We start from the raw sequence: 27,937 nt of genomic DNA, 5'->3' as shown, positions 1-27,937 counted from the left end.
CTTTACATTGTACATAATTATGTTAAATCTTTTGTTGTAACATTGTTTTGCATGTTTCAAAAATCTATATTTGTCCTTTTTATATTTCTTATTGTGAACTTTTTTTAACCTGGACTGCAAATGTTTATGATCAGTGCACTGCTTCAGGAAACAGACATGTATAAATAGACTATTATTAAATCAATTTCACTATATGTGTAGGGCTACAGATCTTATTATTTTAGTGACCTAATGTACTTCTGTCTTTAGGAATTATTAATATTGAGCTTTTATTAATAAGGCAGTATAAAAGAGAACAATAAAGGTAGTTGATGAATGCAGAAATACAGATTTGCTAACATGATCATAGTGAATTGGACCTTCCTGGAACCTTTCCATCCATAATTTGAATCACAAGGGCATGGCTATATGGATTTAGTGTAGTTAATCTTCCAACAAGATTTTGTCAGGGGAAAGTAAGCTAGAGCACCATTAGTGAAAACCCACAAAGACACGAGGACAACATGCTCAGTTCCATACATACGTGCATCAACAACAGGCTAGAACCCTGCACCCTGAAGCTGTGAGGGCAGAGGTCTTACCACTAAGGCACTCTGCTGCTGGACTAATCTAAAATATGTATTTAGTGAAAAGATTACAACAGCATGTGCTACTGACCTAATTCAAGGAGTTGGTTTAAGCTTGTTGTCCTAAAATATGAAGAGGCATGCCAAGGAATTCTAGATAATAGCCTAGTAAATACTAAAGAGGCCAAAAGCAACAACATTTCTATGGATATGAGATCTCTTAGAGGGGCAGGACAACTTCAGGTAGAGTTACAGGTGTTGTTTGCTCTTTTATCCCAAATAGCTGTTGATCAGCTTCCTCCCATCTGGTGAGCCCATTAGTTAACCATCACTGGGCAAGGGTCATCTAGGAGGGGCCATCATCCAGACAGCCATTAGGTGTACGTCAAATGGTTTCTGTTTTGATACCTTGACTCTCTGCATGCACCTGGCAAAATGCCTGGGAGAGACATGCAGTCTGCTGGCAGAAGAGGATGTCCCATCACTTCCACAAGGTATCTTTCCTCCAAGCAGTCCCACACCTCCTCACAAAGTATGAGTGGGGTGCCTTCTGTCTCCACCAGGGAGATTACAGCACTCCATGTCCTCCACCCAGGAGAGGTGAGTGTGCCATTTTGCCTTCATTCCTCTCCCTGCCTTACCTGGCTATTCCAGGGCTGATGCTGCTAATTGAACTCCAGTTATCTGAGTTGCATTGACTCTCCATCCTACTGCACCAGGGAGCTAATTTGGAGTAATTTGAGTATGATAATTATGTTGACCCAGCCAAGTGATCTTAAGCAGACACGATGGAGAGATTTAAAATTCAGTGATAAAATAAATGTGCCAGTCCTCTTATAAGCTTGCTGTAGTTTTGTTAAAAAGAGCAGAAATTAAATTGATTGTTTATTGAGAAGAGAGAGATAATCTCCATTATAAAATAAATGCCCTTTTTTCTGTAAGTTCAGGCTTTCTTATTTTAGCTGGGTGCTTCACATCTAAGACATGAGTGAGACCATATAATTATTGAAACGGTTAATTACTGCTTGAGGATGTTTGCATGAAGCAGACATCCTAATCTTACATCACCTAAATAAATGCCTTTGAATGCAATTTTTTGTAGTGCCGTATAAACATTTCCAGTCTGCTTATTCGTATTTTATATGAAGTGCATTCCATGATCCTCGCCGTGTGGTCTATGGCCTTATATAACTTCAGTGGTGTGACAGTAGTCTAAGGCCTCCTACACTGTTTTAGGTACAGAACAGAGAGCAGCAACATGTCGGAAGGAGTTTTTCCTTTAAGTCAGTGACAATATAGAGAATGTTTCCCTAATGAATCTGTGTGCTGAAACGCCTTGGCGAATGGAACTCTACTTCGCAGTGAACCTGTTACCATTGAATTGCTTTGCACACGTAGCTGCAATAATGTATTTAAGTGGCATGTCCTGCTGACACACAAACAACCACAATGTTGATAAAAATTGCATAGACTCAAGGAGCAGATTGAGAAACTTACAGCAACTTGAGTGAAAAAAATGTATTGAAGTTAGAATGCTTCATTTATTTAACATGTATTAATAAGGGGCTGTCTTCAGAATAGAGTCCACTGGTGGTAGTAAGCTAGACTGTCCACACTGAGGACACCATGGTGCTGAACAACTTTAACCATATTGTCATGGCCAAAGCCGTCATGGTGGTGTCCAGCTGATGAAGAAATTAGCTTGTTAATGTTATGATTGAGTGGAGAAATTCAGTGGCGCTAAAGGAAAATCTTAATGCTAACCAAAATGTGTAATACAGCACAGGAGTAAAACAAATCCCTACTGTGTTTATCAATATGCTTTAATCATGCTTTGTTTCAACATTTGTGAATTTAGCATTTTTTTTTGTTCATTTTGTCTAATTTCTGTTTACTATTACATTAATTCTGCTTGATGGGAGATGCTGACAGCGAACCTGTCTGGTCTGCTCTTAAATATATTTTACCCTTTTGCCTCCCTTCCATTCCATCCTTTCCCCTCACCCTTTCTCCACTTCTCCCATGCCCCCTTGAATATTTCTGTGAGTTCCCTCTGTATCACCAAGCACAGTGCTTCTTACCTGCTTCTTTATGCCTTGAACAGGATGTTTACTAGATGATTAATGACCTTGAACAGGATGTTTACTAGATGATTAATGACAGGGTTATATAATCTTGGGCAAAGAAAATAAGTAAAAGGTGCAGTTTTGTTGTAAGAGGGATGATCTTTGGTGACACTAGTTTTGTTCTGTTTGTTATAGAAGACCCCAAAAACTTGAGTAAGGTGGGTTAACATTTGTTCAGAAGTGTTTCTGCAGCATGATGCATTCACTTTACCCCAGAATCTGTAGTCCTGTTCACGCTCACCACACACTGTCCACTTATCATTCATGATAATGTTGGTCTTTTACTATATATCATATAGTTGTTACTGCATGTCTTTCACGTGGATCCCTTCTTTCCGGTTGGAACTCAGACTCGGTATGGACTGCCCAGACATTTGGACTTCTAACTGGAGTGTCAAGGAAGCAGATCCATAGTGGTAGTTGTATTTTTGCAGACCTTTGCTTGGACTATTGAGAGGAAGGCTCTTTTAAATGTTTGTATTTTCAGAAGTCTTTAAATAACAACTGGTGCATTGATGCACTTTTCTTCTCTGTCTTCTCTGTGCCAAAGGTGATGCTTATCCTTTGCTTCCCATCATAAGTTAGGAGACACTGCCATCAAAGCATTCCTTTTCACATTAGTAGGTCATTCATGGGTTGTTATCTGTGTCCACTACCAGACTCATACCACTGGCATCTCAAATGGAAGTAAAGCCTTTTCAAAGGGAGGAATGCTGGGCATAGGGCGGAAAACAACTGGATAGAATCCTTCATTAGACATGCTACCTTTATTAATTTGCAGTGGAAACTCCGTCTGAGTCTTGGCATGCTCATGGGACTTGTGATACATTGCTGCATTTGAAGTTGCCAGTGTAAGATGCATAGTCCTTTGAGTGCATTCTGATGTTGCAGCTTGCCCCGGTGCAGGTGTAACTTCCCTGCCCTTGTCCCATTCTTGTCTTGTTGTGTCACAAGCTCTGAATCCTCTGGCAACTTACACTGCAGATATACTTCAAGTTATATGTTCCTGGTCCCTATTACCTTTTTTTTTTTTTTTTTTTGTGAAACAGTATATTCTTGCATCTATCTTGAACTATCCCCATTCTGGCCACAACCAATGTACCCTTCTCCTGCCTCTGTCTGTCCTCTTCATCTCCTCCTCCTGTACATGTCTGTAAGGAATGGAATGCATCCAGTTCATAACCCTCCTTTTCCTTATGTCTTATACTACCTAAAAGTTCATTTTTCTAAGTCCCTTCTTACATAATAACCTTTATATTCCCATTGCTTTTTTTAGTAACTGCGTGTGACATGCTTTCAGCAAGCCTGATTTTCTTTAGTTCCTATGATTTCCAGAAATGTATGCAGTACTTATGCAGTACTTCAGGTGTGCCCATTCTAGCAGCTTGTACAATGTAAGGATAACCTCCACATTTCTGTTATCTGTACCCCATACTCTGCACCCCAGCACCTTACTGACATTAAGTGCTGATCTTTTACTGCAGAACTTGGTCCGTCTTTGCTCTTTCACTCCCCTCTTTTTGTTGTCTTTCAGATGAGATGTTAAACTGAGGTCCCATCTGCTTGAGTTGGTGGTAGATGAGGTGAATGCAAATATTCTACACCACCTATCAAAAAGAGTAGAGGAAGATTCCCAAACTGCTGGCCAAATTTCCCCAAAGCCCTGGTCAGATTTCTCCTAGCAGTATAAATACCACCTTGGGTGTCCCTTGCAAAGAGACCACCAGCCTAGTGGGACTACCCCAGTCAACAAAAGAAAAGGAAAATAAAAATATAAATAAATAACTATTGCCCAGAGCAGTTTTTATTTCTAAGAAGGTAACGACCGTACCCTCTTATCTGTCCTCATACTACTACATATCTTCGTATGAACTTTCTCCCAACCATATCTTCTCTGCCTCTTTCATCTCATCAGTAATCCTTCCCTGATGTGTACAACCACCCAATAAGTTATTGCCTATACTCTCATTCCTGAATATCCTGTTCTCTTGAACACCATCGCCTATCCTCTGCCATCATTAGCCAGCATTTCTGTTTTCCTAACTTCATCAGCATTAGCTGTTTATTATATTATGAATTCGCAGAGCTTCAGATTGAAATTATATCTCTACAGGCCTACTTTTCTCATTCTTAAAATGATCAAGGACTGAATCCGCCTCCCGTAAGGTTAACATCATTAACTGTAGTAAGTGCTTTCTTAAAAAAATGTTTTCATAGCATGCCAGCATACTTCCACATGCATGGTTAACAGTTTGAACTACGTCTGCTTAAATGACCACAGTTGCAGAAACTGAAAAGCAAACGTACTTAATCAAATCTGTTTCTTATACGCAACAGTGATGTCCTTGCATCGTTCTAAGTGGTCAGTATTATTCTATAACTTGTACTACCAAGGTAGAGACAGTTGTTGTAATGAAACGTCTTTTCAAGTCTTACTGTATTTCCCACAATGCCTCATTTGTCCGCAGCATGTTGTTTTGCCTTTTGTTTTCATTCTGTTCCATTGTACCTTTGAGGCAGAGCATCAGCGCCCTGAATACAGGCATACTCTGTGTAGGTCTTGAGACAGCCTAAGCTTTTAATCTTTTACATTTTCTTAATCGCAACTACCTAGCTTTTTAAGAAAAATTTCACAGCCATGATGGAAGTAGTGTTTACTGGAGAGGGGATAAGGGCTTTTAAAACCAAGATCATGATGTTTGTTAAAATAAGAAGAAAATTATAAAGCTGTGCTTGAAAGTTCGCAATAAAAAAAATACTGATGGTTGTTGGTCGACAAGAATTCAAAGATTCAGGGTACTGCAGTTCTCCATTAGTGTGACAGGATACTGTAGGAAAAGGAAATAAACTATCATATTCTGGGGTTATGCAATGCTTTGTAGAAAAAAAATACTTTAGCTGAAAAAAGAAAACAGTAAATAGTGTCTCACATTTTCAGTAGTGTGCTGTCTTAGTATGAGCTTTTTGAACATATCTGGTTAATAAGTGCATACGTAAGCTAGCATAAGATAAGATATTATTACTAATATCAGATGGTATTAAGAAAGTTGTACTCCATATGTAGCCAGTCTGAATACTAGTAGAGAGAAATTATTTACTCTTTGCCTTGGTTCTGTTTTTGAGAGACTGTTGTTTCCCTTAACTGAAAAAGAATAACATCATTAGCATCTAAGGCTTCTAACTTATGTGGACTGGTGACTCACTGAGAAAGTCTACAGCAAGCCCTGCTGACTTTAGTATATGCTCTTTTAGAACTCATTTGCCATTGGAAAGGAGTGCTTCAATCTTTGAACTTTTACAGTAATTCACAGAACTACAGAGCTATGCAGATTTTGCTGACTGCCTCCTTTTTTGGTATCCACTATCCATGACCATTTTAAGGTTATTTTACTCACTCAGGTCACGCTGTTATACTGTTCTGTACTGTAACCTCAACATTGTTTTCAGTGTAAGGAGGGAGGAAGGAGAATATTTATTTTTAAATGTTTTACATTTTTGTAGAATTGTTTGTGAGATGACGGAGTCCCTTGTGCAAAACCCAGCTCCTGGATCTGTGGAACTATGTGTGGGTGACTGCAGTACAGATTTCCGGACTCATTCAGAACAAATGTATACATTTGTGGTAAGTATGACAGGATCTTATCATCACTACTTCCCAGCAGATGTGGAGCCAGGTATGTCCTCTGTACGTAGAATGGAAACATGCTGAAATATGTCCTATGATTGTAAAATATATATGTGCTTTGAAGGCTATTGTTTGCATAACATGTAAATATCACTGTTGCCCAATACATACTGCTGTTTGCATGCTATCCACACTATCACTTAAGATGTTAATGGATTGAAAACAGTTTATTTACTGATTGATTGTTTTACTAAACTAATTAGTGCTATATAAAAGTTCTTCTAAATTTCTCTTATTCAGTGGGATAGAATTAAAACACACTGCAAGCCCTATCTGCAGGCCAGCAATTCAAATGCTAGACAAGATACTTTGTTACAAGCACCTTATTTCCACACTGCACTCAATACTGTATTTTTGACTTAATTGTTTAGTGAAGTTACTAAATATAATTCATGTCTTTACCATGCTGCAGGCTACTGCGGTGGTGGTGCTGCAGTAGCGTTGTCGCCTCACAGTTCGACGTTGCCCGTTCGATTCTCAGTTAGAGCGTCTTCTGTGTATCGACATGCGTGAATGGGCGTTCCTTCATTGAAGGTTGTGTGTTAGACCTGGCAAGCCAGCACGTAAAAATCTACTGCCAATCATAAGCGGACCGGAGTTCCGCTGTGGCGACCCCTAACCGGGAAAAGCCAAAAGACACACACAAGCAAACCATGCTGCAGGCTCAGACACCCATAATGGGGTTTCCTCCCCATCGTGTGTTGTATTTCTTTGAATTTTAAATGTTACATAAGCATATGAAGATGTACCTAAATTCTATTCTCAGCACTTGGCCCTTATTCTCATCTGTCTTGTGCAGCTAATGAAAAAAAGTCTTTAAACTGTACCTGTGCATGCATTCTAAGCACTCTGGTTAATTTCTTAAAAAAATGAGACTAGAACAGTTCCCACCTGATGAGCATATTCGTTTCAACATTTGAAATCCTTTAGCATCTTCCAACTTCTTTGACCTAGAACCTGCATGGAATGTATCCTCCTAGGCTCCCTGCACCTTACTGCTTAGTGACAGCAACAATATTTTTTTCACTTATTGTTCTTCTCAGACTTATCCACCATACCCCTCAAAACATGGAGCCCAGTTTTGCTGCAAAGTTTGTAGAGCCCTGCTTTCATAGTACTTTAAATCCCTTGCCTTTTGTTGCTGGATTTTCTGAAGCATCAGAGAAGACAGAGCAACACAGAACTGCCACACTCCCAACTCAGCCAAGGGAGAGGTGTTGTCATAATGGTTAAGGTCTTTACTTCACAGATACAAGGTTTGATTATGACCTCTCATTGTTGGCTAGGTCTGTAATAGTGTGCAGACTGATATCCTAGTATTTACCTATAAAACTATAACCATTTTTTGGGGAATGTGCAGTTTTATGAGGCTGGGGCTTGGCATAAGGGTTAAGATATTTACTTTACAAGTACAAGGCACAGAGTTTGATTCTCAGCTTTGAGGCAAATTGGCTAAGCTTAAAATGTCCTACAAAGGTAGCTAGCCTAGTATTCACCTAGGAACCTATCCATACACCAAAAAAAAGATAATCAAAGCAGACACAGTAACGGAGAAGTTAAGAAGCTGTACAAGGAGATATTCTAACAAAATGTACTAGAGGAAAGAGATAGGAGTAAAAGTGGTAATGTTATTTGAAACTGGAGGAGGCAGAGAGTATCAGTACAAGTGATGTGGGTACTTGGTTCCTTGAGCCTAGTGGCTTAGACAGAAGAGCAATAGCTAACACTAGATAACATGGTAATAGCAGTGACGTGGTGCACAAAAGTGAAAATGAGGATATCTGCGTACTGTACTGCGAATGGAAGGTGAAAGGAGGAAAAGGGGAAGCCATGATGGAAGGCATTAAAGCAGCAGAATTAACAGGCAAACAACGAGGGCACGAGGCAGTGTGGATAATACTGAATATAAGACATGGCTGTAAGTTAGGAGAGGCAAAATTGAACAAGACAGCAAACGTGGCTCAATGAATGACAAAGGAGAGAGACTGCTAAGAAACCAAAATGTGATTGATGTTATCTAGGGCAAATTACATACAAATGTCTACAAAACAGCATGGATCATGGTGTTATGTGCAGATATTAATTTCTGGAGAATCATTACAGAACATGACTATCTGCCACTACAAAAATCAGCTCAGTGTAATGCCAGCACACAAATCCAAACTGGAAGGTTTCATACAGATTAGAATTGGTCATGAACTTGTTCAGTGGAAAGAAACTTGTACTACTGGGGTCAGATGGGTATATGGTAGGTTACGTTTTCAGGATCTGTAGACCGCTTTTTCATACGATCGTGAGTAATTTTCTCCTCTTATGAGATAGGGAAAATATTTTGGCTCTATGGATCATTGTACAATCTTTCAAGCACCTGTCTGATAACTTTTCCTCATCCTGCAGTGTTTCAGCTGGGAACAAAGATCCAATATGCAAAATCCAGGTTAGTCTGAATGGACAATTATTGTGTATTAGATTTGGCAAAAGTTGAAATGATTACAAAGTAAAATAAATAAACATCTGCTTGCAGCATGAGTCTACTAGCCTTCTTTTTGTTAACACATAGTGATGTCCAACCTAATAGCTGCATTGTTTTCATCAAAGTCTTATATAAGCTCTTCACCACACTGATCCATTCTTATTGAATATTTAAGGCGCAGACAAGATTTGCATCATAGTACACTGACTTTGCAAGCTAGTTGAGCTGGGCAGTTTCCTGTCAAGGCAATTTCCTTAGACATAAATCTGGCTTTCTGTTGATTTATTGCTGCCTGGTAGAATTTCAAGAGCTTCTTCAATACAATAGTTGTTCACAACCTAGCCTTGCCATGCCTAGCTTCAGTCCAACCATTAGGTCAGTCCTCACATTAACATGAAGGTCTCAGCAAACAGTGAGGAGCCCAGGTATGCAGAGGATGCAAGCACGCACATGCGCACGCATACACACACACACACACACACACACACACACACACACACACACACACACACACACACACACACACACACACTCAGACACACAAACACACATACACACACAAAATCTGTTACACTACTACTCCCATGAATGCTAATTCCTCAAGCCTCAGCTCACCGAAACTTGATTCCCTAATAATAGTGGCATTTCCATTGTAAAGCATTGTCGGGGAAATGTGCACGCACTAAGTACCAGCCCCTCACATCGGGGATGCTGTTTGGCTTGCCCTCCCCCACAAACAACACTGACAACAGTGTTTGCATGCAGTTCTTTTCAGTGTTTTGAATTTCAAGGAGATGACACACTAGAAATTTGAATTTGTCCACTCACTGTGGGCACCAAATACACAAGTGTACACACACACACACACACACACACACACACACACACACACACACACACACACACACACACACGCACGCATATATACTCAAGCATATGCAAAAGACAGAAAAAGAGAGTGTGCACTTGTATACATATGTGTTTATATGTACACTTGTGCAGATTCATATGTGTCATTGGTGACAACCCCGTGCAGCTTATGGATCATTTTTATTCACATTCAGATCACAAAGGTTTGGTGCTACCAATAAGCTTGCAGGATTCAGTCAAGTGAAAGAATAGCATGATCCATTAGTATTTATCAAAGACATAAGTTTACTTGATAGAAAAAAATTGCAGAGTAAAGCATTTGCAAGATTAATGACATCCGAAGTTGTAGAGGGTCAGTGTCACTTGTAGGAATTATGATAAAGGACCAGTAATAGAAAATAAAAACTGATACAAAGACTGATGGTCCAAAGGGTTACCATTTTTCCTTTTTTTCATAGGACATTCCTGCTTTTGGTAGTTAGGTCCTAAGAAATAGCAAATGTCCTAATATCGAAGAAGGAAAATATTTATTTTTAAAATTGTAGAAAATATGATACCGTATCTAAACTTCCTTAGTATTGCTACAAACAGTTGAAACTAAAACTCTTTAACAGTGACAGTTATTTAGTAATAACATGAGAAAAAGTAATTTGCTTTTGTTGAGACTATTACTTACTTACAAAAGTTTTACAGTCCACCAAGAAATAACCCACTTCAGACATATAAAAAGTTTAAGACTAATACCTTTCCAAGTGGAAAAAATAACATAAAGCTATCCCTGTGCTCTACCTTTTCTTGTGAGTAAAAGCATTACATCTTTCTCAAATCTGTCTGCATTCCAATAAAGGCATTGACAAAACTAAAAACTGCGTAAAACAGCTGATGTATAACCAAATTATACTTGTTAAAAGTTAAAAGTGTATTCTTGACGTTTTGGTATTATTAACCACAAGGTTTACTGAATTTATTTGAACAGGTAGGCACACATGATCAAAGAATGTATACTGTTTATGTGATTACAAAGACATGAAGCTAGGCTGAGCAGTTTAATGTAATGTTTCCATTTATGTTTTCCCTGATTACAGTCCTTAATCATATCCTTGGCATCACTCTGTAGCCAAAACAAGAAACAGCAACTAAATCTGGAAAGCAAATACATATGCTAATACTTGTAGCAGTAGCATTAGACTTTGTGCATAACTTTTTAAACTTCTGTCTTTGAGGAACAAGGTCCACCCACAATGCAGTCATATTCATCAGTAGTTTGCTTAAAGTGTGGAGATGGAACTGTCCCAGCATGCAACATGCATAATACAGGATTTACAAATGGCCTTAGAGAACATGGTGAATGGCCAGGGCTTATGGGGTAAATAAGAGAAACAGCCCAGAAAAAAGCCCAAGTGCCAAAAAATGAACTATTTCAGATGTTATATTTTTTATGCATAGTGCTACTGCTTTGCCCACTGCAAGTTCTAGTACAAACATACCATAGGATTTGCACTAGTCTCACAGACATGAACCATTTTGCTGCAAGAATTGTTTCTGTTTCTTGAACTTGGTAAATGTTTATTGTTCAAATGAAATTAAGGCCCATTTCCTCAAGGACTTGAAATAAAAGAGAAATTTTCCATATGTTTTGCACTAAAACTAGCCTGCATACATTACAGTTAATATGTTACACTAAACCTGACTTGTATACAACTCACTGAGTTATTTTTTTTAGAGTGCTGAAGATTTCTCCTTTCCATCTTACTTATTCCCCCACTCTGGTTTCTTAGCAATCTGAAATCATATTCCTTGCTTTGAATATGTTGGATAAAGCAGAAGCCAAAGATAACAGACCCTTTCTTGTTGATTCATATACATTTATTCTCATTCTTTGCACTATTGTTTATAAACCGTTTTTTGTAACACAGCTGTATGTCTGAGACGTGTCTGTGGGCTTCTCATCTCTGAAACCACATCATAGTCTGTCTTGTATGTTCTGCCTGTTACTTAACTAGGTGAACACATTCTCAAGGCACTCCGATAAGACCAGGTGATAACCGAATATACCTCTTGGCGTGCTGCATTAGCTTTTGCCGATTGTGCTGTAATAGTGCTGCAATATGCAATCTAGCTTTAAACTGGGTCAATCCCGATTCCATTTTGGTGATTTTCATGTATTTCCCATGAGTTTTAGGAATGTTTGATACAGTAATGACCAGTAGCTGTTTACAGTCATAAATATTACTCTTTAGATTTGGAAGATAGTGACATTAAAAAGCCTTAGCGAGGAGTACAAATGCAGTGAAATGTACGCAGACTGAAGACAGATAAGGGAATGCGTAGTAATCACAACCAGAAACAATGAATATTAACTGTCCCTGAATCTGTACTCTGCGCAATGCTGTCTGGTCTATTATCTTTAAAAGATGATGAATTAATCATGTAATCATGTGCTTTATTTTTCTGAACATTTAAAATTCATCAAAACAGTTATTTAAAAATCAGTAGTGAAATTCTCATTTGTGATGTACCTTTAAATCAGATGTATGGTTTATGCAACATTTCTACAACTGATCCCATGATCACTGTTTATCAGAGGGTAGGTTAATGATTTTGCCACTTGAGTTTATTTCCATTCTTGTGTGCAGAGGGTTTCTGCACTTGATTGGTTTGTACCCATTCTAGCTCATAATTAAAATTCTATCTTTACAGTATAATTGGAAAAAAAAAACAGGACAACTCTTGTTTCTAGGTTAGTTTACAGTAAATGAACTGAGTTTGTCATACCTTGAGTGGCTTAGCCATAGCTGCAGGTGGCACTGAAATTTAGTACAGAATAAAGGGAGCTACAGAATAAAAGTAATAGTAATAATAATTAGAAATAAATGTTTTTAAATAAACTATGTGGGGATGTTCAGGCACTTAACTAGATATCTGTACCTATAGCAGAGTACATATAGTTGTGTAAACTGTTTTTTTATTGTATCCATTTCAATTTATTTACCTAAATTGTCTATTGAAAGAAATCCTTATGAACATTTGAGGTTATCACATGTATTCCTTTGGTATTTTTTCTGGAAATGCTACTCCACGCATATAGTTTTTGCTTAACATTATCTCAGCAATTCATGAACTTATACATACATTTAGTGCCCTCTTCCTGGAATAGGAAACCAGTATCAGTCCCTGCAGTACTCTCGAGGCTTCTACCAGACCACTAATTCACCAAACGCATGGATTTTGCAACTTTTAGTAATGTTTCTTGCATGTGTTTCTTTCTGCACCTGCATAGTAGCACAGACTGTTGCTTAGAACTGATTTACTGGTTTCAGAGAAGTTACAGAAATTACCTTGTAGCAAGTCAGTATGGACCAAGACAATACAATGGGATGTTCCCACAGTTAAAGGGATATTTCATGTAGAAACGTGTCCAGTTGGGCAGTGAGATAAAGTGGGGATTCAATGATACTGCTGCATTAATTGTTGAACTTTTTTTTCCAGGTCCCAAGTTTTAACAGAGTGAGGCCTTCCAGGGGACCAGAGTCTGGTGGAACACGACTGACCGTCTATGGAAAACACTTGGATGCTGGAAGTATGGTCACTGTTACAGTTGGGGATGGAGACTGTCAGGTTGTAAGGTAAGCAGATGCACAAAGGTGGTCCTTAAGCCCCATTTAAAAAAAAAAACAGCACCCAGTATCAGGCAAGGTATGCTATGAATACAACAACGCATGTTCAAATTCTACATTTATGACAAGGCCTCATAGGATCATAGGAGGTTACTAGGCTAATGACCTAGCAAACAGTTTATCCCCAAAAAGAAACCTCAGTTAGCATCTGTCACTCCTGTGAATGAGGGACACAGTTGGAACCCCTGGTACAAATTTGTGGTTTCCCATCCACTCATCAAGGTTGCCCTTAAAGAGGGTCAGCGAGGTACTCTGTTTGACATGTATGGGAAGTCTATTCCAGAGATGGGTCAGCCTCTAGGGGACAAACCTGTCTCTCCAGCAGGTTTATAGATTATAGATTCCATCTGCCACATGTCCACTTTATATTCTTGATTCACGTGTAGGATACTTGTTGCTGTTTTTTTTTTTTTTTTTTTTTTTTTTTTTTTTACAATTTTTTTTTTTATTTCAGAGAAGTTCTTCAGTGTACTAACTAGTTCAGATATATTCATGTTTACTTTTTGACTCTCTAACCACTACATTTTTGTAACCATTAATGATATACGTGCACCATGATTAGCCAGTAATCTTGACTGTTCTTACAAGCTAGCACTGTTATCTGGTAACAGGAGAGGAGCTTCGGTCAATTTCAGTTAAGAATGCTAGCCTTTTTCTTACCTTAGACATTGAAGTGAGCAGTGAAGGGGCATGCCTTTCTGTATGTAAATTATTGTGTCACAATAGGGTACCCTCTGATGACCAGAGATCCAGCAGTGACCAGTAGTTCACAGCTCCCCAAGTGAAGGCAGTGACCTACATCCATTCTGTACTTCATATCATTGACATCTAACTGCTGTGTCACTGAATCAGCCATATAACAGTCTGAGGTACCACAGACTAACTTCAGTTGTGACTGGTTTAGTGGCACAGATGTGGGATCCATTTGAGCTGATTGTGATCTTAGTCCAGGAAGTGGGGATGTCTGAAGGCCGGACTTCAATGATACAAATGCATGACCTGCCAGGGACGGATTGACCTGAGTTCTCAGTGTCATGTCTCCCACTCTGAGGGAATGCAATCTGCTTAAATGCGGCATGGCTACTCCTCCGCACTGTAACTCTAATAGTGTGTTGGCTGTGTATGTACAGATGCATATATTGATGTTAATGTAGGTTAATGCTAGGTTTTGGGGCATTCCTGACTCTTAGACTCCAATCCCCTAAAGAGAACAAATTGGAGCAGTGGCCAGTAGCCAGATTCCCTGAGGTTTGATGTAAATGAGAAAGAAAAGGAGCTTAAAAATAATATAAACACAAAGTTGCATTTTTATACACTTTTGTATTGATACCCTTGTATTGTGTTTCAGGAGAAATTCAAAGGAGATTGTGTGTATCTCTTCAGCTTCAGCTTCTGGTCCTGGAAAAGCTAGCATAATGCTCAAGATTGACAAGGCAGAAATTGAGAACCCTGCTGCATATTACAGCTATTCAGAGGATCCTACAATTTCAAACATTGAGCCAGGCTGGAGCATTTTTAAGTAAGATAATTTTTTTTGTGTCTATTCTGCAGTAGCTCAGTCTTTTGTTTAGGTTGTTAATAAGGAATTTGTATGCCTGTTGTTTCAGAATGTTCAGTTGGAGAATATAGGGGAAGCACTTGATCTAAGAGGATAGCTAGTGCAAGCTCTTACTGGTGGGTTTATCTTCATTAATCAACACTCACCCGACATGTTTCTCACCTCATTTTCTCCCCTCCCAGATTGTCTCGATAACTCTTCCTACTGGGTCAAAGAATATGGTCACAGTAACTGGTTACTGTTCTCTGCTTTGCGCAAATACGGTCTACATTTTCCCTCTGCAGTTGTTAAAGGAAAGTACTTGCATCCAGTGCTAACAGAAAAAAAAGCATATGCCTCCCAAACCTACTGAGTAACGGATACTAAAACAGGATCAGCAGCAGCTTTTCATTTGTAACAGCAGTTTAGTAATGTCACTTCAAACAATTGCTGGTATATTTGAGGTCTTCCTTTCTCCTGCCTCTTGCCATATTTCCAGAGCTGAAGTTGGGAGGAGGGGATTCGGAAGCAATATTATTAGAAAGAACATCCAAAGATTTCTTACCTGGCTACATCTGAGTGTGGTCCAGTCTAAGGTAAGTTTAAGGTAAGGGGATAAAGGTAAGGAATCCAGTCCTAAGGGTCTCAAGCTTGGTTTCTACTCAGATTCTGATAGATATTCAGCTATATTTGCTTCCTTGCTGTTCCTTCTTCTTTTAGCAAAAAGTCAATTTATGGGTATATGTCCTCAGGTTTGTCTGATTCCCAAATTATGTAGTAAGGAGCATTTCTTGGGAGCAACCCCTAGCTTGATGCTAAAGCCAGCTCTGCACAAGGTACTTTTGAGGATGTCACTAGTGTTGAGGATTTGTCCAATGGAAATGATTATTGTCTCTCTAGAGGGCCTGTTTCAGTTTTGTACTGTCACTTGTTTATGAAGACTTGTTCTCCACATCATACAATCCAATCAGGCATATACGTGAGAACATTTTGCAAACGGTACTTTGAGGTGAGGCATCACAAGCCCCCTTTTTGTTGGTTCCTGTCCCTTCAAATGCAGGTCTGTGTGCCAGCAGTGGTTTCGCTGAAGTCCGTCTCCTCACCTGCATTATTACCTGATCTCCATTTCTTTGTTCTTGTACTGCTTAGCATATCCCATTAATGGTGACTAGCAGTTTTATCACATTCAGTTTAGAAAAATTTATTTTTTTTTACCTGTTACCTTCAAAGTAGTTACTCATTACCGAGTCTGATGACCCAAGAACTAACAGAGATGATGAATCTTCGTCCACTGATTTATTTCAGGAGAATCTATGTTCTGGCAAGGCACTGCAGGATTATAAAAGAACCACTAGATTGGCGGAAACACCCCGACCATTACCCAAGAAGTGCCTTAATAGTTGACTTTTATCAAGAAAATGTTAACAATCCATTTCTCTTATAACTGCAGTCTTGAATAATGCTGTTTATGGGGCCTGGACACATCCTGATTCCAGTCCTTTTATTCAAAGTCAGTTGTCTTTACAATGCTGCTTCTGATTTTATGACTTCTCTAGAGAAGACTCCTTTAAAGACTTATTTAGTTATTGCCACTTTAGAAAATAACTGCAAGAAAAACAATTTTATTTTTGCTGCTGTTCAGTATACAACTTGCATTCACAGGCAGTACCATTTTTTCCCAAAGTCAGTGAATCCTGATTTATTCTCATGTTTATGATTTAATCCTCATCCACTTTATGTATGGAACCCTTAAACCTAGAAATGGTCAGAAAGAGTGGATATTTATTTGGTGTCTCGGGTTAACAAAGTTAAATGTCTGTGGCTAAGCTCATAGCATACTTGCCTATGCTCCTATTAACATTATGAGGCTGTTGATGCTATACCTTCAACAGGTGACTGTTATACTGTTCCAAGTACTGACACCGAAGTACGGTATGAGTGTGTCTGTTTGTGTGGTACAGTCTTTAGGTGCTGAGAGATGTTAACCAAAAATCTTGCATGTCTCTGTTTGTGGAAAGTCATGCAAATGTTAGACTCAATGTATTTATCAGGGAAGAATAGGATTTTCTTTTTATTTAAAACAAACATGCAGTTAATAATGATACCAATAATACACAGGCAAGAAAAGAAAAAAAATCAACTTGGAATACAAAATCAAAATGCAGAAATGAAATCATGAAAAAAAAAACCATCAGCCAGCCATTCCTGCCTGCAGTCTTTATCTATTTTTCAAAAATCATTTTAATTGATCCTTAAACCCTAATTTTAAGATAAGGATAATGATAGGATCCATATCTATTCAGGCAATGACATATGATCTTATGACTCTTAGCATCCTTCATTTCTTACAGTTTATGATCTTACTGCCCGTCATAATCCTTAACATACTGATATGTGCAGATTACACAACCTTAATGATATATTTGCCATTGCATTAACAAAGATGTACTCTTTAACAGTCCTAGAAGTAAAACTGACAGCTATTAGCATTTTACTTCCAACTTATCTTCCTTCCATTATAAATACCAATTTATATGCATAACAACTTAAGTGAATACATGTTCTCTGTACCAAATCCATATCCAGTTCATGTCTCCTTGTTACATAATCTAATCCTGTTATTCAGTTTCGTCTTGTCAAATTCCTGTCCCATAACATTCCTACTAATAGTTAGAAGTACAACTGATAAAAACCTTGCTAAAAATTATCTACCATAGTCTTAAATACATGTTATCATTCAATGTTTTCTACTTAGTACTACTAGGACCCTCAGTCAGTATATTGGCAAAATGTGCCTAACTTATTGCCCCTAGACAATACAGTGCCAAAGACCCAAACCTCTCCTTCCTTACCCATTCTTGTATCTTAACTTTTAATAAGGTATCTCCTTTCTTCCTCTACTCTCTCTTTTGTATCAGGTCAACATGCAGTTTCATAGCTAATGATGGCATCCTGATACTTTCTATGGCAACTGACTTGCACTATAAATTCTAGATAACTTTCTAGCCCCTTCAAAAGGCCATCCTTGGAATACCGTTACATTTTGTAACCTCATTTAAAAATGTCCAGTTCCCCTTAGATAACCCCCCTTACAGACTGAGTGAACTACCCTACCTGCGAATCAGCATAATACCACCGCTTCAGTCCTGAAAAAAAAATCCACCAATCAGAATCACCAATAGACAAAACGCTACTTCTTAACAAATACCACTCATATACTGACAATTTCACAAGTCTTTTACAACCTCATGACTTCTTCTTATTTCAGCTTTTCCCGGTTAGGGGTCGCCACAGCGGAACAACGGTCCACAAAATGATTGGCAGGGGAGTTTTACAACCTCATGACTATGAAGGTAATACTATATGACTAACTTAAGCTATTATATTCCCAAATGCTTCACTTCCAAAAAATCGGTCAGTTTCAGCTTACACATCCTTCTCATGTTCTCCAGAGAGGGTAAAGAGCATTTTCTACTCACCTTATTTAAAAAAAAATGTGCATATAACATAACCCTTTTCTCTTTAACAAAATCTATATAATTCTTCATCTTCTGTACATCTCCCATAAAATGTGTCAATTTTTTTAAGCACAAAGTGTCATAGTCACACCGTATGTTAATTAAATAACACTGTGGTATATTTTACTCCTACTATAGTATTTAAATTCTGATTCAAAACAATATGTAGTAAAACTGAGTACAATAAGGCAAATGCCTAGAAATGCATACAGTGGTACACTTAGCTTCAGAAATATTCCTGATGGCAAACCACATATAGCAGAACTGGGTATAATAATGCACACAGTTAGAGCTAAGTAAAATATTATACTGTTTCACAAATCTGCCTAGTGATACACTATAAAGGCAATAATATCTTATAATTAAAAAATACTGGCTTTCCCTACAATATAAAGTGCATTCACAAAATTATTTTGGCAGCTCAGATGATAATTGCAAATTGGCAATTAGAAACTATGAAGAAAATAACATCTTATAATGGAAAATTACTCATTTTCCCTAAAAGAAAAGGTATATAAACATAATTGCCATGCTGTACTGAAAAACTACAGTAATAACTACAAATTGATTTTATGCTACTGAAACCAAAAAAAGGAAAGAAAAAGATATTTTAATTTATTTGTGTGCTTACAGCACATCCATTTAAAAGGGCACACACACACACACACACACACACACACACACACACACACACACACACACACACACACACAGGAAAACAATCGTGGAATGAGTATGACCTCCCCCAGTTCACATCGTGATTGATATGCTAATCCCAAAAATAAGAATATACAAAAATGTATAACACTTCTCCTTAACTAGTAACATCTTGTTTTAGGGCTCTGTCATCAACTGCACACATAAAGAATGTTTTTATAGCCACAAGACTGCAAAAAATAGTTCTTAATTTATTGTATATAATGTATCAAATTGTGAACTTTCACTTTTGCAATGATAGATTCATCCCCCACCTATTTTTATTAGCAGTATTCCCAAATGTTCTATTTATATCAGGAAAATTATTGTGCATTTTTAGTCTATGAAATTTAAGCCATATTTCTACATTCATCAAGTGCACATTTTAACAGAAATGTACATAAACAGCCCTTTGCCTAAACTATTCATCATGAAATAAAATATACCTTCATATTTTCCTATGTCCTAAGAGATGTTTTATTCAGCAAAACATGCCTTAAAATTATATTATTGATTATTAATTTTATCATACCATAGCTGAACAGATTAACAAATATCTAGCAAACTACTGTATATCGCATCCTCAAACAGTATGTCTTCAAATGATGATATACAGTTGTTATTACCATTTTCCCCTCAAATCTGCTTGGATAGTAATAATAGTTGTTTGCCAAAATCATGTGGTAAAGAGAAAATTAAGTCCTTAGAACTTTATTTTAACATCTAGCAATGCCACACATTATAGTCTGTTTTCCATCTTTACACACATAAAGCATCTACCTTTTTGTAGGCCGATTCATCATCAACTCAATTGTCTAACATAAAGTTAAAACATTATAATGTAGCAAATATTTTTTTTCTTCAAAGACAACTTCTCTCCTCTGGTCACAGCTGTTAACATATTTGTGGGTCCAAACTACATGAAATGTAGTCTGCATTTGTCATTTATTAAATACTATACACATTACTGTATTATCTCGTATGTGTAATCCAACAAATACTCTGTAAATAGAGTCAGTTACCTAGACCTTTCATCTCCAAGTAATATTTTCTTGAGGTTGTGTGCATTACTTGTAATATGAAACAAGAAACTTGTTCTCCATTCCCACTGAAAATGTCTCAGGTAGAATTATTCTCTCTTTCAAACCACCATGCTCATGTAAGGGAAAAAAAAATCTCTTTCCACTTGCACCTACCTATACCTCTCACTCATCTTCACTCTTGAGCTGGAAAAAGAGTTTTTGCATAGGGTTATAATAAGAAAGAGATTGCTATTGCTCGTGATGAAGTTTTAGGGCATCAGAAAGATTCTGCAAAACCCTATTTTTCAAAACAATATGGTGTAGTTGTTACTGCACCTAACAAATTTAGTGGTTTAAGGATGAAGATTATTTATTCAAATGAAGTAGATCTCATATGTAATGTTATTAGAAAGAACTGGTATATTTTAACTGCAGATGAGAGATACAAGGAACTATTGGGTGAGATGCCTCAGTTTTGTTTTAAGTACAAAAGCTCTTTAAAGAGAATGCTGTGCTATAAATCCTTCAGGAAGGGCATGAATAAATTTGATATAAAGGGGACTTTTCCTTGTAGATCCTGGAAATGTCCAAATATATAAGTGATAACAAGTGTTTGTCTATCTGACTACAAAAAAATGCTATAAGTTCAACTTTTATGCTGATTATAAGAACAATAATTTGGTTTATTTAGCAGTTTGCAGGTTATGTGGACAGTTTTATGTTGGTAAGATGAATCAGATGTTAAGAAATCATATTTGTGAGCATTGTTATAATGTTAAGAGATGTGATACTAAGAATGCTCTTTCTACACATATTTTAACATATAGTAATGAGCATTCTTTTGAATTTTTAGTTTTATGTTTGCTTGATTTGAATATTAGAGGTAGTGACATTACTACTAGAACAGAATGTTTAGAGCTCAAATGGATTCTTGAATTACAGACTGACAGGGGTATGGGTTTGAACAAATCTGTACCTTTAAAGCTGGATTTGAGATCACGTGTTTTGAACCATTGACATTGAAACTTTGTATTTAAGTAACTTGGATGTTGGTGTGAGATCGCTTCCCTTTTTATCTCATTTTGAATAAATAACTTGATTTTATTCTTCTGCCTTGTAGGCTGGTTGTTCATTTTATCATTTTAATAATTACAAGAGTGTCCATTTCTCTAATAAATAACAAATCATCACTAACTATTCTCGATAACCAGACCATTTGTCACTTTACTATCCCTGTTTTTTGAAAAGTGGGATGGTAACTGCTAAAATGTAAAAAGGAATTGGAATACGTATTTTTTCTGTAAATCATAGAACCAAAACAGTGGTTTGCCAGATCCTTGTATAAACAAATGTCCAAATAATTAATGCATTGTCTCTGTATCTCATACGCTAATCTTAAAAAAATTGGTTGTGTTGTTCAAATACATAATAAATTCCAGTATAATGTTCTCATCTCCTTTCCAAAATTCCAGTATATCATCAAGGAACCTATAATACACCTTGATGCAACTGGAAAAAGGGGAGGTGAAAGTTTTTCTCCCACTCAGCACCAGGTTGGCATATATAGGAGCACACTTTGTTCCCATCTCTATACCTGATGTCTGGCAAAACAGTTCACCTTCAAATGTTAAAGTATTTAACAAAACAATTTCCATAAACTTAACAAGTGAATTAATGTTGTTATTACATAGTTTTTTATCCTGTGTTAAACACTCCATAAACAATTAAATACCTACTTCTTGTGATATAGCATAAAATAAATTTACAACATCAATGACAATAAACTAAATGTCCTCATCAAATTCAAACTCCACCCCCCCTTCTAAAAGATGCCAAGAGTCATGAATAATATGGTTAATGTTGTCCAAAAGGTGTTTACAATGAAAAATCAATGAAAGCGGCTATGGATTCCATATTCGAACCATGAGCTGCCACAACAGGTCTCATCAGTGGGTCAGCAACATTTTTGTGGATCTTAGGGATCCCAAACATGGTCAAAATCACTGGCTTTCCAACCCACAAATAGTCCAACTCTGTTTGTGTAATAGTTCCCTGGCATAACATATCAAAAATTTCACAATCAATTTTTGCATAGGCTATGTTCAGTTGATTTTTGGATACCCTTTCATAAGTAGTATCATCATTCAGTTTCTACACCATTTGTTCCTGCTTTGTTTCATTTTTGAGAACCAACCTTTATCCATGAGGTCAGTGTATTCTGTTTTTCTCCCTGATGGTTTTACCTATGTAGAAAGATTGATATGTCAAGCATGATGCTAAGTACACAACCATCTTAGTGTTACAGTTAAACTGACCCAGACAGGCTATCGCTCTTTCAAAATGGGTTACTGTAACATAGGTACCATTGTTAATGTATCTACAATAATTACATGTCCCACATTTAAACAGCTGGGGGGTTAGTTCTATCCCAGATCTTAGTACTTTTAGAAGATATAAGAGTTACATACAATTCAGGTTGGCTGCATTCCTAAGATGGCATCCCTCTTCTTTAGTGTAAGAGATTTCTATATTTTCATAAGACACAATGAATGCTGCTATCTTTTGGAATGCAAAAGATTCATTTAATTTGCCCTGCTTTTTTCTTGAATAGACACAGATGTGCTATGCAGTAACTTAAAGTCCTGTACACTCCAAACCTTTGCATAAGTTTTTATGTTTGTTCAAACTCTGCACCAGAATCCACCACAGAACAGTATATTCTCTAGCAACAGTGTCAAGCAATGCATTCACTTAACAGCCTCAGTCTTTCTCTTCCCTATGGATCACTTTATTATGTATTTGAACTGTTTTATCTATAACTGAGTCTTGGTTCAATAAAATTTAAAAGGTGTTTGCCTGAGCTTACTTTTTCTTCTTAAAATCACTGACATGTCTCCAAAATTCCAATTCATTTCTTCACCTTCCATACTAAATATGTAACCTGGGTTTTTCCCAGATTTCATGTGATGTCTGTCTGAAATGTATTTACTTTTTATCTAATTTGATATGAATAATCACAGCAGATCATTTAACGAGTCTGTATTATAAACAGCAGTCTAGATACTCTCATTTACTTTCACACCCACCACACCTGATGGTTTTATGGTCCAGGGTTCTACCTTTTTAACCCAGAACATTATTATTATTATTATTATTATTATTATTATTATTATTATCTTTTTCTTTTCTTGCAGAACTTCCACTCTCCAGTCTCAACATTATTGTCACTTCTTTTTTTTTTTTGAAAGGAAAACAGAACGGGTCTATATTACGTGAGTGAACGCTTAGCTTGTCGAACACCTAAATGTCGACAGCTAAAGAGCGAAAGCGTAAAACCACGAACAGCCACTTCTGCAAATTTTTTCCAAGGGAGAAAATTTGCTTGGCCATTATGAGGAAGTTGCCCTTTTCCTGAATGTAGAGCAATTTTGGAGTTGGTATATTTAGTTAGGGAGTGTGGAGGGGCACAGCCCCCCCACATGGGGGGGTTGCCTCCCCACTTAATTAGAGGTTAAGGTTTGTATAAGTTTCCAATGGCCAAGTGAATTTTTTCCCTAAGAAAAACTTTGCGGTATTGGCCATTCGTGATTTTAAGGTTTCAGTGTTTAGCTGTTGACGTTTAGCTGTTCAAAAAGCTAAACATTTAATTTTGTAATATAGACCCAACAGAACACCTGAAGTGGAAAGTATATGAAATGAATAACATCTAGATCTATGCTATGTTCATTTGCAAAAGAGGCTTTGAAAGACAGTGCAACTACCCAACTTAGCCAGCATTACACTGAAAGTACATATCGACAGTGAAACAGGAAATGCAAGCAAGTACCAGTGCAGATTTGTACCCCTGGGTGCATTGTGGCTTGTCCATACATCAAAGTCTCATTTCTCAAATGCAGTCATACACACTTCTTCTCTTTTACATTATACGCATTCAGATTCACCTGAATAGCAACCTATTTATTTACATTTATTAAAAAAATAAACTCACTTTAGAATGAAACAGTTGAAAAAATTGAGCAGATAAACCAAATATTTTCAAATCAACTCTCAGTGTGTGATTATGAAAGAGAGAGGGAGTGTGAGAGTAGGTAAGAGAAATGCCCAGCTAACTCTTGCTGCCTGGTGTGCCTGCAACACAGTGACTGTATCTGACTGATTCCAGTACTGACTGTGCTATCACAATTTTCTGTTCTTAGCTGCAGGCAGTTGAGGCAGGTTAGGTAACACAAGACAAGAAGTAACACCGACCCAGGCAAGACACAGGAGGGCAGTGGACACAGTTGAGAATCTGAGAGACATCAGCAGAAGCAGCAGCTGTACAGCAGCTGACCCAAGAGTCAGCCATTACATTGCGCTCCAAAGGTCTGAAACCACTTGAGTAGGAGCAGTGAGTAAGTGGACTACACTGCAATAAAGCTGAAAAAATAGAAAATTAACCATTTTCTTAGCACATGCAATTTAATTCTGAGATGCAGTAATGCATGCTCCTTTTTTCAAACTAAAAAAAAAAATTGCCAAATGAAACAATTTCACATCAGTTGGAAAACTGACCGGACAGACACATACTATTTCTAATGAAACCTGTTAGGTAGGCTGGGTGGTCAGGATCAGAATCAGGCCGGTCAGCGTGCAAATTAGGAGGGCAAGGCAGCAGTCAGTGTACCAGTTAAGTCAGGATGCCCCCCTCCCAAAATGGATTATGAGAACTATGGTTCATTGTGCTGACGGCAAGACTAGAATGATTTTTAGCCATCTGTTCACAGAGGAAAGAACTCTAGAGAAATGTATAAAGCATACTAGAAAACAGAATGCATTATCTTTGTGGATTGAACTGATAATGCAACATTTCTTGTAGCTCTGTTTTCGCCTGTGTGTTTGCATAATGTATACAGACACATGCTCCACTTTGGTTTCATCATTGGTAATCATTTGCAGATGCTATTAAGTCTACTAAAATTGTTTCTTTTGAGAATCTGTGCAGACTGTGATTTGAAATGAGAAGCACAGTAAAGCTAACTCACTCTGACTAGACTCACCATGCACTATGGTCATCAGGCTAAGAATCATTTAGCAGTCTCCTTAACCCACGGTAGTGATGCTGCGGTAGCGTTGTTGCCTCACAGCAAGACGTTGTCCCGTTCGATTCTCAGCTAGAGCGTCTTCTGTGTGGAGGCATGCGTGAATGGGTGTGACTTCGTTGAAGGTTGTGCATCAGGGCTGGTAACTTGGCACGTAAAAATCCACTGCCAATCATTAGCAGACCGGAGTTCCGTTGTGGCGACCCCTAACCAGGATAAGCCGAAAGACACACACACTTAACTAAGAAAGAGGCTTTCCACCACCTCCTCAAATTATTAAAACTAGAAGAATGGCACTTACAATAAAAAGTATCTAGGGGAGAATTTCTTTAACTTCAGGGTCAAGTTATCTTAGCTGGGTATTTTTGTTGTGGATGCCCTTTTAATATGTTCATTCTCAGTCTCCCTTTCTCTCCTTCAGTCTAACAGCTAAGGTATTTAGAAAGTGAGTGCTAATCACTTATTGAGAAAGGGGAGAAGGTGTTTTCTTGGTGCCTTTTTCCAGTTTGGACGAGATTTGAGTCTTTAATTTACAGACAAGGCTTGTCAACAACAAAGCTTTATACTTATTTTCTGCTGTGTTTGTAAAACTGGAGTCAGGCTGCCAACATAGCATTCTCTCATAAAGAAGCCTTTCAGTTTCTTTCTACTGCATTAAAAGGACAGTCAGGTACAGGAGCTATTAACCATTGTGTCTGCTTCCAGAATTTGTGTATATTTTTCACTACATTCTTTTACTGAGCACTGTAGCTCGAACCTCCTTATTTGAGAAAACCATCCTGTAAGGCAACATGGCCTAAGCATTGTCTTGGTGCTTGTCTATCTAACTTTTCTTTGGTTTGATCATTTTTGTACTACTGGAAATTGTTTCCTATAGGCAAGGACTTGTGTCAGAGTCCTCTCAAAATAATGTACTAGAAAAATATGAGGGCTAATTCTGTATCAGTAGCTGTTTGAAAGGATCTTCTCCCACCCATAATCCCCCACTGTGAATATGACTGTTCACATTATTTTTTATACACTTATGTATATATAGGATAGACTAAGTCCAATATATTTTATCCGCTTCATAGAAGGCCTTCTGGTTCATTTGTGGTAATAACTTGCTGTAGCAGTTGTGAAAATACCCTTTAATCTAGGAATAAAAAATGTTAGGGTTAGTCAGGAGTGAGGGTTCCACAAATGCAGATGTTGAGACATCTATCAAATCTTTGTTATCTGACAAAGGTGAAACACAGAAGAAACTGCTTCAAAAATGTGTCTCTGTCAGATTTACTGATATATGTATTATTGTCTGTATTTTTTGGCATTCTTCCTATATTTAACAAGGCTCATTACGTTATGAATATTAATGAACAGTTATGAGTGACCCTTATGTAGCTACAGTTACTCACAGGGCAAAATTTCTGCCACTAGGGTTATAGAACTCATAGAGAATTTTCATGAAGTGATTAAACTTATAACATTGTTTATTTATACTATCACTGTGCATAAACTATTGAAAAAAGATCATAAATTCCTTGAACTGCTGTGATCTGTTACACTGCACATTAAGAGGGAAATGCGAAGGCAGGTTTATTGCCTTATGAAATGTATGCAAGATTTATTTTAAAACCTTGGAGTCTTGCTTTTTATCCTATAAGTAATTAAGAGGTCGGTAAAGAGTACAACACCAGTCTGCTAAGTTGGTTTGCATTACTAAACATCAGACTTGCAACTAACACTTAACCCAACTGAATCTAATAACCATGGAAACTAGATGCATAATAAGGATTTGTTATTATTTCATGGTCTCATAAAGGACAATTATGTATTCTGCAAATTGGGTTTCAGATTTAAAATTGATTGCAAAGTCATGAGAGGCCATCCATTGCAAATGAGGCCTAGAAAGTTCAAGTCAGTAGAAGATACACATGTTCCACAAACAGCTAAAGCTCTCCTTGAAATAAACTCCCACTGGAAATCATAATTAGCGATGATAAAACAGAATTAAAAAGTAAATTAGAGTTTCACATTTTTAGAGGCTGTGCTTTTTGCTGTTATACTTAAAACAGGAACACTTCTGGGCTTGTTGCTTCCTTTTCATCTTATTTAACTATACTTTAGTGTCTGCACGTGTATGCAACAGACATGCTACTGCACAGTAATTGCCTTGGTGAACATAATTGATTAGTTACACTGATACAGACACTTTAACTGCAGTCTACTGTGCTGATTCAAAATGAAAATTAATTTGTATGTCAGATGCTTTAGTGTTCCGAAGTTATAAATAATAATGTATACTGATATATGACGTCTGTAAACAGCAAGTTGAAAGGTTTCCATTAGTTAAGGCAGAATTTTAACCTTTATGTTTTAATAAACAATTATTTCCATAAGGGTTTGAGGATTTATATTTCATGCACAGTTCATAAAAAATTTATGGGCTATTTTACACATACTTCATGAATGTCCACAAACTGATTTTAATCATGGGTTCTGAGTCATTTATAACAATTTCTAAAAATATTCCTTTTCGTTTTCTTTAGATCTTACCACGTGTAGCGTAGGAATATATGCTTTATCAATGTTCAGAAAATTCATACCAGAAAATATTGACTCAAAATGTCGAGCACAAACGTTCACTAATATGGAGAATCACTATTCTGTGACTTTGCATGTATGGGGATTATATAAATGTGTGTGTGTG

General features: G+C 37.3%; 1 protein-coding gene across 1 annotated transcript in view; it reads left to right on the top strand.

Annotated features, from left to right (window-relative positions):
• PLXNA3 (plexin A3) overlaps positions 1-27,937 on the top strand; it is a 1,436,523-nt gene that overhangs the window by 1,160,187 nt on the left and 248,399 nt on the right. The window contains exons 14-16 of the mRNA XM_044080266.1: positions 6,194-6,314; positions 13,210-13,346; positions 14,746-14,916. Coding sequence (XP_043936201.1) covers positions 6,194-6,314; positions 13,210-13,346; positions 14,746-14,916 — 429 coding nt within the window. The remainder of the gene's footprint in view (positions 1-6,193; positions 6,315-13,209; positions 13,347-14,745; positions 14,917-27,937) is intronic.

This window comes from Protopterus annectens, chromosome 8.part0, assembly GCF_019279795.1.
Source record: "Protopterus annectens isolate FY-2018-M chromosome 8.part0, PAN1.0, whole genome shotgun sequence".
Lineage (NCBI taxonomy): Eukaryota > Metazoa > Chordata > Ceratodontiformes > Protopteridae > Protopterus > Protopterus annectens.
Note: the sequence above shows the minus strand (reverse complement) of the source record. Positions and strands in the feature narration are given on the sequence as shown.